A 13792-nucleotide genomic window follows, 5' to 3' on the forward strand; every position below is an offset into this window, starting at 1 on the left:
TTTTTGCTGACCCTCCACTTTACCCAGCATGATATTCTTCTCCAGGGACTAGTCCCTTCTGACAACATGACCAAAGTATGAGCGAAGTGTGGCCATTCTCACTTTTTAAAGAACATTCTGGCTGTACTTTCTCCAAGACAGATTTGTTTGTTCTTCCAGTAGTCCATAATGCTTTCAATATTCTTTGCCAACACTACAACTGAAAAGCACCAATTCTGCTGTCTTCCTTATTCACGGTCCGACTCTCACATGCATATGAAAATATCATGGCTTGGGTCAGGTGCACCTTAGTTTTCAAAGTGATATCTTTGCTCTTAAACACTTTAAAGAGGCACTTGGTGGCAGACTTTCCCAATACAAAAGTAACAGCATCGAGTAAATGGGATAGAATGTAATGAAACACCTTTTCAGGGGGTACTGGTCATTCGTTGGTAGAATTCTCACTTTCCACGTGGGGAACAAGGATTTGATTCCCAGCCAATGAAGCTCATGCACAGCCACCATCTGTCTATCAGTGGAGGTTTGTGTGTTGCTATGATGTTGAATAGGCTTCAGCTTCCTGAAACCTACTCCTGTGTGGACTGCGAAGAAAAGCCTGAGAATCTACTTAAAAAAATCAGCCAATGAAAACTAATGGATCACAGCAGTCTGATGTGCAACTGATCATGAGGCTGGCTCAGGACGAGGCAACATTTCATTCCATTTGGGGGCTGACTCTACAGAAGTTAACAAAAACAAAACACGTTTTCAGTGTTCTCCTAACACCAATTGGTTTTTCCTCTTCTCTTTTCCAGTGTTCCAAGATGTGCATGTTATGATATTCGTTGGATTTGGCTTCCTCATGACTTTCCTGAAGAAATATGGCTTCAGCAGTGTGGGCATCAACTTACTTATTGCTTCTCTGGGCCTCCAATGGGGTACGATTGCACAGGGCATCCTGCACAACAGTGGACAGAAAATTCACATTGATATCACAAAGTAAGCATCCCTTATTCTTTAGCCATGGTGTTTTCAGAGGAATCGCTGTCCCTTGCCACTCAGGCTCTGAACCAGCTGGAAACTTGTCTCTCGTTGGTAACAGAAGATTGTTGTAATTTATGGGTACAAATCAGTGCCTTGCTCTACTGAATGAATCACACCTTCATGCCCATGACCTCTCTGGTTTGATTTTGTGAGTACAAGAAATTCCCTTCATAGGCTGCTTATGCACAGGGAGACAGCTCAGGGCGCAGAAGAGTATGGAGGGATGGGCACTGGGAAGAGGTAACTATGGGGAGGAAGTGGGAGGGGAGCTATTGCACTGTAAATTTTGGTCAATGACATGAGACAAAGTATATGTGAACTGCTGTATGAAAAGTGAATTTACTCTGTAAATCTTCACCCAAATCAAAATAAAATTTAAAAAAAAAAAAAGAAATTCCCTTCATAATATTACTATCCATTCCTTCTCAGATATGGGGGGGCGGGAATCACTCATTGGTTGTTTTTCTAAGATTGTGTCTTAAATGCAAACGCATGTCTTTGTTGTGCAACAGTAAGTCATCAACCCAGAAAATTATTTATCAGATCAACAAAAACAAATTAAAACCCTAAAAAAAAATGATAAAACACAGGTAAGTAAAATCAAAGGAAATGTTTAGAGCAATGAAACAGTATAAGTGAAGGGAGGTGAAGAGTAATTAGGAAGTTGTGGGGGTAAGAGTAAGCCTGCATAAAGCGCTTGATGAGACATTGGTGAATAGAGCGGTTTTGCATTCTAGGTAAAATGATGTTGTAGCTCATTACAGAGTTCCTGGGTAGTGCGAGTAATTAAAGCACTTGGCTGCTATCCAGAACGTTGGAGATTCAAGTCCATCCAGAGATGTCTCAGGAAGAAAATCCCCAAAATCTACTTCTGAAATATCAGCCATTGAAAATTCTAGAGAGCACTGTTCTACTCCATGGGGACTTCGCGGGGTCACAATGAGTCAAAATTGACATGACAGCAACTGGTTAATAGCTCATTATACCTTACAGTTTTTGGGGGGTTATACATTTTTCTTCATTTTATTCTTTCTTCTCCCCTCAGCATGATAAAGGCAGACTTCAGCACAGCTACAGTTTTGATTTCTTTTGGAGCTGTTCTGGGAAAAACAAGTCCAATCCAAATGCTGATCATGACAATCATAGAAATTACTGTTTTTGCTGGCAATGAATACCTTGTTGATGAGATATTCAAGGTAAGAGTTAAAGGATTTCTACTTGTCTGGTTTTGGGCATCTGTTTAAGCCACAACATATAGTAAGTGCCCACTCTCTGCAGGAATAAACTCTTATCTGACACTAGAATGCAAATTTTGGAGAAAGTGATTCCACAGCAACTAGTAAGAATTTATTGAGTGCCCATAGGACACTGGGGGTTTTATAAACATTATCTTATTTCATCTTCATCACAAACCTGTAACATATATTTTATTGTTGTTACCATTTATACAAATGATCACAGACTTTGCAGAATCTAGATTCAAGCCCAGATTTTTCTAATTCCACAACTCTTTTCATTATGCTATAGTGCCTACCAATGATCATTTCTTATTTATAATTTAACTATTAGGTGAATAGCCCTTTATAAGGCTTTTATTAAAACCAAATCAAATTTCTTCTTCCATATGAAAATCCTATTTGTTACTGCCCACCCCCCTAAAAAAAAAAAAACTACCATTGACTTGATTCTGACTCATAGTGACTCCCATTGGGTTTCCAGGGCTATAGATCATTACAGAAGTAGATTGCCTCATCTTCGTCCCATGGAGCAGCTGGTGAGTTTGAACCACTGACCTTCTGGTTCATAGCCAAATATCTTACATACTATGTCACCAGAGCTCCTTATTGATTACCCCAAGGATGATAAATAGAATACTGAACATTTAATTCAGCAGCAAATATTTTTGACAACTTTCTAGATGATTCAGTAATGAACCAAATAGTTTTGGTGTCTGTCTTTCTAGAACTTACAGTCTAGTGGAGGAGATAGACATTAAACAAAGAATCACACATAAACAAATGTAATTATTATTACAAATTGCAATACGTGCTATGAAAATAAATAGAGGAATTTTCAGTTTAATTGGAAGATCTAATTTAGTTGGTGGATTCAAGGATGGCCTCTCGGAGCTGAACCTGAAAAATATGTTGGAGTTATCAAATAAAAATAGGAAGAAAAGCATTTTAACTCAAAGTAACAGCAAATACAGGGTTTTGGATTGGTAATGAGGAACTAAAAGAAAGCTCACGTGGATTGAGCAAGGAGAGACAAGTTGACTAGCACAAGATGGAGCTGCCAAGTAAATAGGCAAGATAAAGACCCTGTTGATCATATGTGTCTGCTAAATACAGACTGCTATAATGGTTCCAGAGGAGGAACAGAAGCAAATTCTTTGGCCTACAAATATGTGAGCATTTAAAGAGAGACACAAATATGCATGCTATTTTTAAAGCCTAAGCAAAACTAATTCCTACCTCCCACCTTCTTAAAACTGCTTCTCCAAGCTAGGAAGGGCCTAATTGTGGCTAGGAGACTAAACGATGCTAAAAGTCAAATTTACTGAAATGGTACTGGGAATCATTCCAACAGAGTATGGATATTCAAGGGAAGTATTTTGTCCATTCTAGTCATAAAGGAAAAGAACGACCAGGAGATCTTTTTTTCACTTCAGTTTGAAACTATTTGAAAATCGTAAACAAATAAATTTGTATCATTTCCCTGCTTCAATAAATACAGAGCATGAAACAGTCCTGTAGAGGTAGAAAATGCAGAAAATTGGGCAAAAATCATCCTAAGGCTTAAAGACACACTTAAAATATCTTTCTGTGAATTAATTATGGGTATCTGCTGGTTTTCATAGGAGCTGTCATTACACAGAGAGGTGGAAAAAGGAAAAATGTGAAAAACTGACTTTTTGACACTTCAAACATTTGAATTACAATTAAGTGAGCTTTAACCATGCTGTGTTAGATTGGGTTCTCTAGAGAAACACAAAAACCAACAAAGTGTATATATATAGAGAGAGAGAGAGACAGAAAGAAATTTATCTTAGGAAAATGGCTCACAAACGTATAGAAGCCGGCAAGTCCAAAGTCCCTGGAGGAAAGTTTGGGCTGGCAGCAGCCTTAGCTTCTGTAAGCACAGGGGGCTGAGAAATTCAAGGCTGGCAGGCAGTACACTGGTTGTTGACTCCAACAAAGATGAATCCAAGATCTCCAGGCCGAGCGGTGGGCTGCTCACTCACAGAAGTTTGTAGTCCGCACACAAGGGTTCCAATCCCTCAAAGAATGTCTCTCTTCCCAGGATGTCCCTGGATATCTTGGAAGCAGGCCACACCCCTAGGGAAACTCCCCTTGGGCAGACTGGCCACTCAGAACACAGTCATCTGATCCCATCATGGGAACAACCACACAGAATTGGGATCCAGCCAAGTTGACACACAGTTCCAACTATTACACATGCTATGTCAAGTGAACACAAATCATCATTCTTAAGTATCAAGTGTAGTACATAATATTTTTAATGATTTCCCTAATCAATCTAAAATGTATTGATTGCCCACCATGGACCATAGCACTTTACAAACATGCTCTCATCTAAGTCTGATCACAACTATTGTTAGATGGATATTTCCCCATTTTTATAGAAACTGAGATTGAGAGAAATTGAGTAACTTGTCCAAATTCACATCACAAGGAAGTACCAGAGCTAGGACTAAAAGCCAGTTAGGTGTACTCTAAAGCCCATAGTTTCTAGTTCACTGCTCTTTTTTATCCTCCTCTCTCTTTCACTTTCTTAATGTTTATAACCAATGAAACAATTCTTTCATTGACTGTCCACCTACTGTGAGACTCAGTTCCCCTCTATTTACATGAATGTTATTTTATCTTCTAGGCCTCTGATATTGGGGCATCAATGACAATTCATGCCTTTGGGGCCTACTTTGGCTTGGCTGTAGCAGGTGTCTTATATAGATCTGGCCTGAGAAGGGGGCATGACAGTGAAGAATCTGTGTACCACTCAGATTTGTTTGCAATGATTGGTGAGTAGAATTGAACTTGCCTGATTCTTTCCTATTTGGTTAGACACAAGGGCAAGTTAACTCCATCACAGTTGTGAAGATGTTCCAGGATAACATCCTTGAATACTATCTTTGCTAAAGCTGGTTCCTTGTTTCTTCTACCCTCTTAGTTGTTGTTGTTGTTGTTAGCTGTCATGAAGTCCCCAACTCATGGCAACCCCATACACAATGAGATCAGACCCATTTAATCCCCAGGGTTTTCATTGACTTATCTTACAGAAATAAATCTCTAGGATTTTGTCCCTAGTCTGTCTTTGCTGAAAGCTGTTCAGCCATAGCAACACATAAGACTCCCCTGGGCAATGGCTATGCTTGAAGTGCTTTGGCCAGGAATTAACCCAGGTCTCTGGCATGGAAGGTGAAAATTCTACAAAGGAACCACTACTGACTCCTCCCAATTATTTGGTCAAAACCAAACTCACTGCCATAAAGTCAATTCTGACTCATAACAACCCCCTTTGGGGTTCCAAGGTGGTAAATCTTTATGGAAGTAGATTGCCCAACCTTCCTTCCAAGGAGTGGTTGAAGAGTTTGAACTGCCAACCTTCAGGTTCGCAGTGAAATGCCATAGGCACTACACCACCAAAACTCTTTATTATCCTATTAGATAATGAAGCCTAAAAGTAGAGACATCATAAATGCCTGAGGCAGATTGCATCCCTTGGATTGTCCTTTATAATCAGACCTAATATCCTTTTTGTGTTTTACTGCAGGAACTCTTTTCCTATGGATGTTTTGGCCCAGCTTTAATTCTGCCATTGCTGACCCTGGAGACAAGCAGTACAGGGCAATGGTAAACACCTACTTCTCTCTGGCTGCCTGCGTGCTCACAACCTATGCATTCTCCAGCCTTTTTGAGCATCGAGGCAAACTCAATATGGTAAGTGCCATATGAATGCCCAGGGAAATTTAATTTAGTAATGCTGACAGTTGCTCAGATGAGTCAGTCATGCCTGTAGCATTATGGAGATACCAGACAAATCAGAACACCCCACATCTTGTAGAAATGTTTTTAATTTTTTTTAAGTTTATATATTCATTCATGTATTCATTAAATTTGTGCTCTTGCAAATTACAGAGTTCTCAAGGAATTAACATTCCAGTAGGGAATATAATCATGTATAAAATGAAAGATTAGAGGTATATTCCTTTAATGATAGAGTTAACTTCCTCCAAGTTCTTAGAAAATCTTCCTTTAGAAACAAGACTTTTCAAGAGTGGAAAAGGATGTGGGATGATACAAACTGAGTCTAGTCTCTCCACTGCAAATATTTCTCCCAAAGAAATAACAACTCTATGCAATGTAGAATCTTAGATGTTGCTGTTGTTGTTAGCTCATAGCAACCCTGTGTACAACAGAACAAAGTACTGCCCAATTCTGTGCCATCCTCACGATCATTGCTATGTTGGAGCCCAGTATTGTGTTGCAACCACTGTGTTAGTCCATCTGATGGAGAATATTCCTCTTTTTCAATGACCCTCTACCAAACATGATATCTTTCTCCAAGGACTGGTCCCTCCCCATCACACGTGCAAAATATGTGAGACAAAGTCTCGCCATCCTTGCTTCTAAGGAGCATCAGGTGGTACTTCTTCTAAGATAGATTTTTTCCTTCTTCTGGCATTCCATGTTGTATTTACTATTCTTCGCCAACACCATAACGTGGGTATGAGGCAACTGAAAATACCATGGCTTGGGTCAGGTACACCCTAGTCTGCAAGGTGACATCTTTTCTGGAAAAGTAAAAGGACATTAGTGGGAAAACTAGAAAAATTCTACTTAGGTCTTTAGTGAATAGTATTGTACTAATGGTAATTTCCTAGTTCTGTGATTATGTAAAATGCTAGCATTGGGGAGAACTGGATGAGCAATAAGGAGAGCTGCTGGTGTAGTTCTTAAAGCATTTGACTGCTAACCAGAACATCAGTGGTTCAAACCCACCAGCCACTCCACGGAAGGAAAGACTTACTGCCTCAGAAACCCAGTGGGGGTTGCTATGAGTCAGAATCAATGCAATGTCAGTGAGTTTGGTTTTTGGTTTGAGTGAGAGATATATGAAAACTGTCCAGTATTTTTGTAACTTTTATGTAAGTCTAAAAGTAATTCAAAATAAAAAGTTAAAAAAAAATTTCTCTCCCAAGTTGGTGTTTTGAGGTTCTTGCCTATGAGCTACAGAAATGGCAATGAAGGTGGAGTAATCCTCAGATTAGTCACTCTCTCTTTTCTAAGTGGGGAAGAAAAAGGGTATGATGATTTATTTTTTAAGCTTAGCTAAAGACATGTATTTCAATTCTCTACAAATTGTCTCAAAAGAGACAAATGGAAAACAAAAATCATATATGCACAGCTCAATGGATCTCTTTTAAAAGTACTGATTACCTTTCCTCCTCAGGCAAAACAGCCAGAAAATTATTTTACTGAGGAATCTAGTCAATGGAAATTGGTACCCTTTTCCTCAGAACACTTGAGGAAAAAAAAAAAAAAAACTATCTTTCTTACATAAAGTGTAGCATTTTCAAGTGCCTACACTCCCTCTTGGAAGCTCTGGTGGCACAGCACCTAAGGCATTTAACTGCTAACCAGAAGGCTGGCAGATCAAACCCACCAGCCACTCCTCAGAAAGAAGATGGGGCAATCTACTTCTGTAGTGACACTGCCTCAGAAACCCAAGGAGGGGTCACTATGAGTTGAAACCAGCTCCACGGCAGGGAGTTTGTTTGGTTTTTGACACTCCCTCTTTGATTATTGGAATGTAATTGACTGAACAGGTCACACAAAAGCTGTATGCTCCTTTTCATTCATGATAACCACAAATGCATCCCAAGAACCTCATAAATAAGGAAACCAATACCAGTATATCTGCTCTATGTGCGTTCTACATAACATGATCTTTTGATTTCCTTGAATCCTTCCCACTGGTGGTCTCATTAGACTGATTAATCATCCACTATCAAAAAATCCTGGGAAGAAAGATAACAAAACATCAACTGTTTGGAAGAAAATCCTGTAAATACAAAGAACCCCCTTAAAAAAAAAAATAGTAGCAATTTCAGCTGAGAATGTGCCCCAGGATCCATTGAACTTGAGATTTTCCCAATCACTCCTTCTGTACTCTGCCTCCTTTATGTCATCTCATCCATGTTTCTGTCCTCCAAACAGGTTCACATTCAGAATGCAACCCTTGCTGGAGGCGTTGCTGTGGGTACTTGCGCAGACATGGTGATTAACCCATATGGTTCTATGATCATTGGTAGCATTGCAGGAATTATCTCCGTGGTTGGGTTTAAGTTTCTGACTGTAAGTACTGAAGACCCTCCAAGTCAAACTTTACTTTCTCCAAAACCATCTTGTCACTTCCCACCAGCAGAAGCACCTCCCATTGTCTGGGGATGATTCGCCTTTCTCTCAGAAATACAACTAACATTTCAGTGGGCCAGTGGTCTCTTTCCTGACTTCCTCTGTGTACAGAAGAGAATATGGTATCAGTTATTTATAGCTTAGTGTAAACTGAATGTTAAGTACTTGTGTAACTTTCCTGAGGGCAGTTTCATTCAAATTTATTGTTGTTTTTTAAGTATAATTAAGGACTGGGTGTTCTTTTAAGGAAATTTAAAATGTTATCAGTAAGTGAGGAAAGGTGGAACTTTAAATCCCTGACATTCAAATCCACCTACTATAGACTGCAAAGAGCAGTTTGTTACCAGGGTATTCAGATTCTTTGACTTGACTGGATTTCAGATATGATGGGCCAACTAGGCAGTAGGTAAAATTATTACTGCACTTTCCTCCACTCCCTTTTTACTTTCAATTATAGAGCTCTATGCTCTGGTAGCGTTGTCCCTAAGGCATTTGACTGGTAACCAGAAGGCTGCCGGTTCAAACCCACCAGCTACTCTTCTCAATGAAGGTTGGGCAATCTACTTCCATAGCGATACCTCCTGGGAAACCCAAGGGGGCGTCCCTCTGAGTCGGATCCAACTCCACAGCAGTACGTTTGGTTTGGGTTATGTACCTTTCAAAATAATAAACTCTCCACTTTTCACAATTTTAGCCACTTTTTGCTACTAAACTGAGGATTCAAGACACATGTGGGGTCCATAACCTGCACGGCTTACCTGGCGTGGTAGGAGGCCTCGCAGGCATTGTGGCGGTAGCCATGGGAGCGTCTACAACGTGAGTGAAATGATGGTTTTCCTGACTTCCAGTTCCAGTGGTGATTTTTCTCAATCTTTAAGACATACAGTGATGGAAGAGTTTGTTGTTGTTCTTGTTTTGTTTTTTTACCAATCCAGGCCACTGCTCATAAGTGTTGCGCTTTTTATACTCAGGCCCACACAACTAACAGAATGCAATTGAATTGGAAGAGGTGTTTCAACTGACATTAACTTTTTTAATTTATAGTATTATTTAAATTTCTTTACCTTAGAAAATTGTCTCCTGATGTTATTGTTGTTAGGCACTGTTGAGTGGGTTTCAACTCACAACGACCCTAAGTACAACAGAACAAAACACTGCTGGGTCCTACACCATCCTCACAATCATTATGTTCCAGCCCATTGTCTCCTACTAGATAGGGTAATTTGATTGCCACAAAAAAATCACAGTCTGCATGCTCTTTTTCTTCTTCCTACCAAAATGGGGGAATGGGCATATGTGAATGAGATACAGAGTTATTTCCATCCAACCCACAGGAAAGAAGAATGAAGTACTATATTGTGGAGAACACTTGAGGCTAGGGAAGACTCTTGAGAAGTATATAGTCCCAATTCTGCTACTATTTAAGCGGCTTTTGGCAAGTCACTCAATCTCTCTAGTTACCATTTTCCTCTACTATAATTGGATCTCTAAGATCCCTTCTAGCTAACAGACTTAGATTCTTCCCAACAGGGGCCAAAATGTTTAGTTAAATGACCCAAAAGAGAAAAAACTATCAGCCAAGCCCAGGAGGATGGAAGTGATAATCCATCGATTGTCCCTTTTACAAAATAAAGTATGAACCATTTGACAAGAAGTTCATCCATGCAATGAGCTAGACAGATCATAGATTCAGGTTAGGCAGGAATCCACTCAATTTGTAAAGCAAAATAAAAGCATGAAATAAGGTGAATTGGTGTTTGAAAATGTCACTTTGATTTTAGCAGATTAAAGTGTAACTCTTTTGGGATCATCACTGAAAACTATTATTTTAGGGAAATATTCAGACACGTTCACAGGCATGTTTATTAGAGGATGTGTTCTCACAACATTTTTTAAAATATAAAACACTTGACACAACCTTAATATCCAATCAACAGGACTATAATTATAGTTGTTTACACAGTGTAATATTCAGCAGCAATTAAAATTATAATACAGATTTATATTCACTGGCATAAAATGACGTTTAAGACATTATTTAATGAGAAAAGCAGTGTTATGCTACGATTGCATTTTTATAAAAATGCATGTTTATATTTTACATTTTTATAGAGGTAGGGCTTATGGGATATTAAACTTTTTTCTTTTTGTTCTTTTGTGTTTTCTAATATTTCTACAATTATCATATGTTACTTCTGCAATTTATGTACATTAAAAGAAACTGAAACTTTTCAAATTAAATAAAAAAAGGAATCTGAGTTTAGTGTATTGTCTCACTTGGAATGATGAGGCTGAAACACCAGCAAACTCTCATTTTCCAACAGTTTGTTTTCCTAAAGTCACTCATTTGGTCTTTCAACAACTATTTACTAATTGCCTGACATAAGTGAGACACTATGGTAACATCAAAGGAGATTCCCATATTCCTAGTTCATTTGACACTCGTATAATATTCTTATACATTTCCATTGTGGTTTTTTTTAATCACATTCTTTCATTCCTAAAATTATGTGATACTTTTTCCTAATTTTATTTTTAATGTAGCTACTTCTAAGATGACATATAAAGATTTACTTTAATGCCTCAATCAAAGTTCTCTGCAATGTACGCTGGAACGGATTATGCTTAGAAAGCTTTTGTATAGCGATACAAAGAGATTAGCTTTTATGACTATAAGCATAGTATGAGGATCTTCTGATCACTCCTAAACATAAATCAACAAGTGGTTCTTGATTAAATGCTTCTAAGAATGCTTTAACACTGCTCAAATGTCCCAAAGAAAATAAAAATATGGAAGAAAAATTGCAAGCTATGTTTAAATCTTTTGGTGTGTAATGCTGCACCCTGGCCAGAAGATGGCAGGCATTCATTCCCTTAGAAAAACGTGATTAGTTGGCTCGTCCAGAAAAAACTCTTTTGTTTTCCTTTGCTTCCTAGGTCTACCACTGACATGCAGGCAGCTGCCCTGGGTTCTTCTATTGGAACAGCAGTTGTTGGAGGGCTGATTACAGGTCAGCATGAGAAGTAAACATTTCCCTCTACCCTGTGCCCCAGCATAATTCATAATTAACATGCCCATTGATAAATATTAAAATGTTCACCTAACAACAACAAACTTCTGACAGTAAAGTAACCATGTAAACTCCAGATGAGTTAATAATAGTATTTTAATTACTATGCAAATTTTTTTATTTTTCAGCATTGTAACATCTTTTTGACCCACCCCACCTTCACAGGTTTAATTCTAAAGTTACCCATCTGGGGGCAGCCACCTGACCAACACTGTTATGACGACTCTGTTTATTGGGAGGTACGGTACAGTGTTTCCAAGTCCATGGGTGATATAAATGATTAAGTGCTCAGCTATTAGCTGAAAGGTTGGTGATTTGAATCCACGTAAAAGTGCCTTGGAAGAAAGGTCTGGAAAAATCAGGCATTGAAAGCCCTATGGAGCACAGTTCTACTCTGAGACACGTGGGGTCAACCATGAGTCAGAATTGACTCCACAGCAACTGGTTTCAGCATCTGGTTATTGTTGTTGTTGTTGTTATGTGCCGTCGAGTCAGCCCTGACTCACAGGGACCCCTCCTTGGGTTTCCGAGGCAGTATCACTACGGAAGTAGGATTGCCCAACCTGGTACTGGGTTCTAAATATGTTTCAAGCCTAGATGTCTGTGTGAAATCCATGTGATAAAATGGGATGAACTTCCTATGTATAGAGAAAGACTGAGAAATATGTCCTGCTTGATAAAATCAGAAGTTCTAGTATTGTCCAGTGCAAAAACTTGTTGTTGTTGCTGTTGTTATGTGCCGTCAAGTTGGCCCAACTCATAGTGACCCCTCCTTGGGTAAACTAGATGGAAAAAAAAAAGAGAATTCAGGTGGCAAAGGCCCTTGCACTCCTCTGAGAGAGATAGAAAACTACTCATAAAAATAATAGAGATTTTGGGCAATGATGTGAGGTTTATACCTTTTGTAAAAGTAAGCAAAAGCAGATAAAGTATGCAAAGTCAAAAAATCTCAGTGAGTAACCCTAAAGATGTTGGTGTTATCACAAATGTTTTATGAATAGAAAAGTATTAGCCTCCTCCAGTCTTCCAGTTTCTCCTTCTTTATTCTATTGACATTTTCTCTCTCTCTCTTTTTTTTTTTTTCCTGCAAAGCTTAAGAGTAACACATTCTTCAGTGTGCTGAGCAGGATTTTCAGGGAGAACAGGTTTGGGGAATGTAGTCAAGGTGGGTGGGATATATATTTTAGCTCTCTTATTTCCACCCCCTCCCCAAAGTAGTTTTTATTTCCAGTTCTTTCAAAGTTTAGATAATAATAACAAAAAAAATGAAGAAAAGAAAAAGAAACCCACTTTTATTTCAGTGCTAATCTCTGACAGCTTAGTGACAAAAGCTACATAATACATCTTTATCTTATTTTCTTTCAAGGTCCCTAGGTGGAGAGAACATGATAATCAATTCCAAGAACAAGGCAACCACAACCAGCTGGAACCTGAAGTCTAAATACCATCCCTGTTCTCCATCTTCCTTTGCCATCATGTAGAAGAATCAAGGCAGCATTCAAAGACAATATGGACCAAAGTGGATAGACCTGGGTCCCAACGACCAATGTGAAAATGACTTTACTGCTGGTGATATCTCTTGATACTCAGTGATTATTTAGTTGAAGTTTGTGACTCAAAAAACAGATGGTCAGATGCCTTGTATCCAGGACTCCCAGAATGCCCTTGTCAGTGAGTAGGGGTAACACATGAGAACATTTCTGTGGATATTTTTTTCATTCTTTCCAATAGAGGTACGTTGCCATAGAAATCAACACTTCCTAATTATGTCAGTTTCTTAATATAGACGCTAGGTCTTTGGTCCCAAAGATTATAAAACTAAAGCCAATGAAATTACAATTGATGTAAGAAATATGTATAAGAAAAATGAATGAAATATTTTTATGAGTAAAGCAAGAAAACAGTATTTTTGGTAGTTCTGTTTTGATTTTTAAAATGGTCTTATGTCTTGGCTTGAACATTCTTATGTTTAATTCCTGTTGCCTGTTTACTATTTGCAAATGCTCAAATGCTATCTGATCAAATTCTGTTTTGTGTACAATTTAAACTGATTAAATGTTACAATAAAATAAATCATTAGTCTTTGGCTCTCCTTTCTTTGGTGGTTGAAATTCCCCTTAGTAATACACCTATACATTTAAAATTATTTGCTAGATCTATAAAAATTAGCCATGACTTGAAAACAAGCAAAGAAAATCAATAGATGAATTAAATAAATGATTAATCTCTGTTAAAACCAAATGAAATAAAATGATAATG

The 13792-nt window shown here is 38.3% G+C and overlaps 1 protein-coding gene across 1 annotated transcript in view; it reads left to right on the forward strand.

The window, feature by feature from the left end:
• RHAG (Rh associated glycoprotein) overlaps positions 1-12974 on the forward strand; it is a 34225-nt gene extending 21251 nt beyond the window's left edge. Inside the window, exons 2-10 of the mRNA XM_007936159.1 lie at positions 795-978; positions 2069-2219; positions 4918-5065; positions 5818-5984; positions 8265-8402; positions 9157-9278; positions 11400-11473; positions 11699-11772; positions 12900-12974. Coding sequence (XP_007934350.1) covers positions 795-978; positions 2069-2219; positions 4918-5065; positions 5818-5984; positions 8265-8402; positions 9157-9278; positions 11400-11473; positions 11699-11772; positions 12900-12974 — 1133 coding nt within the window. The remainder of the gene's footprint in view (positions 1-794; positions 979-2068; positions 2220-4917; positions 5066-5817; positions 5985-8264; positions 8403-9156; positions 9279-11399; positions 11474-11698; positions 11773-12899) is intronic.
• The last annotated feature ends 818 nt before the right edge of the window (positions 12975-13792 follow it).

Source organism: Orycteropus afer, unplaced genomic scaffold (assembly GCF_000298275.1).
Source record: "Orycteropus afer afer isolate SDZICR_OR568_19922 unplaced genomic scaffold, OryAfe1.0 scaffold00034, whole genome shotgun sequence".
NCBI lineage: Eukaryota > Metazoa > Chordata > Mammalia > Tubulidentata > Orycteropodidae > Orycteropus > Orycteropus afer.